This window comes from Brachyhypopomus gauderio, chromosome 17 (assembly GCF_052324685.1).
Source record: "Brachyhypopomus gauderio isolate BG-103 chromosome 17, BGAUD_0.2, whole genome shotgun sequence".
In the NCBI taxonomy this organism is placed as follows: domain Eukaryota; kingdom Metazoa; phylum Chordata; class Actinopteri; order Gymnotiformes; family Hypopomidae; genus Brachyhypopomus; species Brachyhypopomus gauderio.
In genome coordinates, this window is record NC_135227.1 from 539,681 (window position 1) to 542,180 (window position 2,500).

A 2,500-nucleotide genomic window follows, 5' to 3' on the forward strand; every position below is an offset into this window, starting at 1 on the left:
ACTACACTCACACCACACTACACCACCACCACTACACTCACCCCACTACACCACCACCACTACACTCACCCCACTACACTCACACCACCACACTACACTCACCCCACTACACTCACCCCACAACACTCACACCACACCACCACCACTACACTCACACCACACCACCACCACTACACTCACCACACCACCCCACTACACTCACCACACTACACTCACCACCACCACTACACTCACCACACTACACTCACACCACACCACCACCATTACACTCACCACACTACACTCACACCACACCACCACACTACTCACACCACCCCACCACTCACACCACCCCACCACCACACTACTCACACCACCCCACCACCACTACACTCACCCCACTACACTCACACCACTACACTCACACCACTACACCACCACTACACTCACCCCTCGACCACCACTACACCACCACTACACTCACCCCACTACACCACCACTACACTCACCCCACTACACTCACTCCTCGACCACCACTACACTGGTGGCAATCAGTATCTATTCAGAAGTACCAGGTTGAGTTTAAAGGTTTTTGCAGGGCGAGTCACCTTCAGAGTAACACAGATGACGTTCAGGGCTTCTTTGATCTGCGGATGACGTGTACCCTGGACCAGTTCCTCACACAGCCAGACACCCAGACTACAGAGAGCAACACACCTGCAACACACACACCCACCGACCAGAGAGACAGAAACGCTCATATTAGGCAGACTGAATAGCAGGCAGCATGGATATACAATGAACGCTATTATAATTACAACTTCTCATTTAAGGAAATAATCCCTTCTTCACATTTCATAACAAACCTCATAGTATGTTCTTACTATTGTTTAATGCTTTCACATTTAATAATAAACTATCATACCACCTTTGCACTGTGGTATTAAGGCTGGTTTATACTTGACGCGTTGCGAGGGTCCGCGCAGCGAAAATGACGTAATCGCGGTAGCTCCGCCCATGTGTGAGGTCGTGCACCTCTCGAATTTTGTAACTTCGTGCACCGCGCTTCAGCGCGATGAACAAAGTCATGTTTGCCGGGTTCATACACCATCACAAGGTGGAATTAAAACACTTGTACGTCACTTTCAAGGTCCAATTCAATTTCCCAGCACGTTAAACTGAATTAAGTTAAAGATTTATACATATACACGAAATGATTCTAAATAACTCGCTTTATCATCACATTATTTAATGGTTTTTTTTTCAAAATGCCTTTTTAATTTTCTTAACGTCTTCACGTTCTCTCATGTTTCGTCTTGGAATTACAAGAGGCTCGTATTTGTTAACGTAATACAAGAGAATTGTTCAGTGCATGGGGCAGTCATGGCCTGGTGGTAGGGAACTGGTCTTGTGACCGGAGGGTCGGTCGTGGGTTCGATTCCCAGACCTGAGGTGCCCTTGAGCAAGGCACCTAACCCCAACTGCTCCCCAGGCGCCGGGCTAGGGCTGCCCACCGCTCTGGGCATGTGTGATCCACAGCCCCCTAGTAATCACTAGTGTGTGTGTGTGTGTTCTAACTGCACAGATGGGTTAAAAGAGGAAGGCAAATTTTGATTGGGGTGTAAAAATCACCATTGACAAAATACTGCACATTTACAGTCAGACAGCTATTTATTGTGATACGAAGTAGTTACAATTTCATGTACTTTAGCATAAATTCCAGCACTTTCAAACCTGAAACACAAAGCAACATTCAAATTGGTCAGGTAAATGTTCCTTCCCCTGTTTTTGAGGGGTGTTTCTTTATACTACCACATATCGTTTCAGACAACATTGCAACACGCGGCGAGTATAAACGCCTCCACCGTTCGCGCAGGTTCACGTGAGGTGGGCGGAGTCGCGCTCTACGGTCATTCGTGAAAGTATAAAGCTAGCTTTATGCTGCATGGTGTGTGAAATGTAGATGGACCTCTAGGAACACGTCCCCCCCACACCCTCTTAGCCCCGCCCCTTCAGATCAGCAGACAACCAATCCCCTTACAGCAGCAGGCGGCTTTACTGTTGAAAAACCCGAGACTCAGCTCTCCACTTCTGGTGCTGCCGTTTTTTGCATGATGAACCAGTCCGACTACGGGCTACCCCGCAATCTGCAGACTTCAGACCCCAGACAAAACGCTGATGTTACGTCTGGAATACTCACTCACAGGATGGCATGTCTGGTTTTATCTGGTCGTTTAAAAAACCACTTTCTAATATTTACATAAAGCTGATGGTTCCATTACACTACCAAATACTCTCTTGGACTCAGCTTGGTGTTTTGTGGATAGTGTTTTGTAGAGATGCAGTGTTGGTGGAGGTATGCAGAGTCACGCCAGGTGTGTGTGTGTGTGTGTGTGTGTGTGTGTGTGTGTGTGTGGGTTCTGGGGCATTACCTGGCTGGGGCCGATGGCTCGTCTCGGGCGGAGGCGAGGATGTGCTTAATAATGTGTTCCTGGAAGATGGAGGATACAGAGTTATTTAC

General features: G+C 47.8%; 1 protein-coding gene across 1 annotated transcript in view; it reads right to left on the bottom strand.

Moving 5' to 3' along the window:
* ralgapa1 (Ral GTPase activating protein catalytic subunit alpha 1) overlaps positions 1-2,500 on the bottom strand; it is a 66,103-nt gene that overhangs the window by 17,142 nt on the left and 46,461 nt on the right. Inside the window, 2 exon segments of the mRNA XM_076977601.1 lie at positions 588-696; positions 2,412-2,470. Of these exon segments, the coding sequence (XP_076833716.1) occupies positions 588-696; positions 2,412-2,470 (168 nt within the window).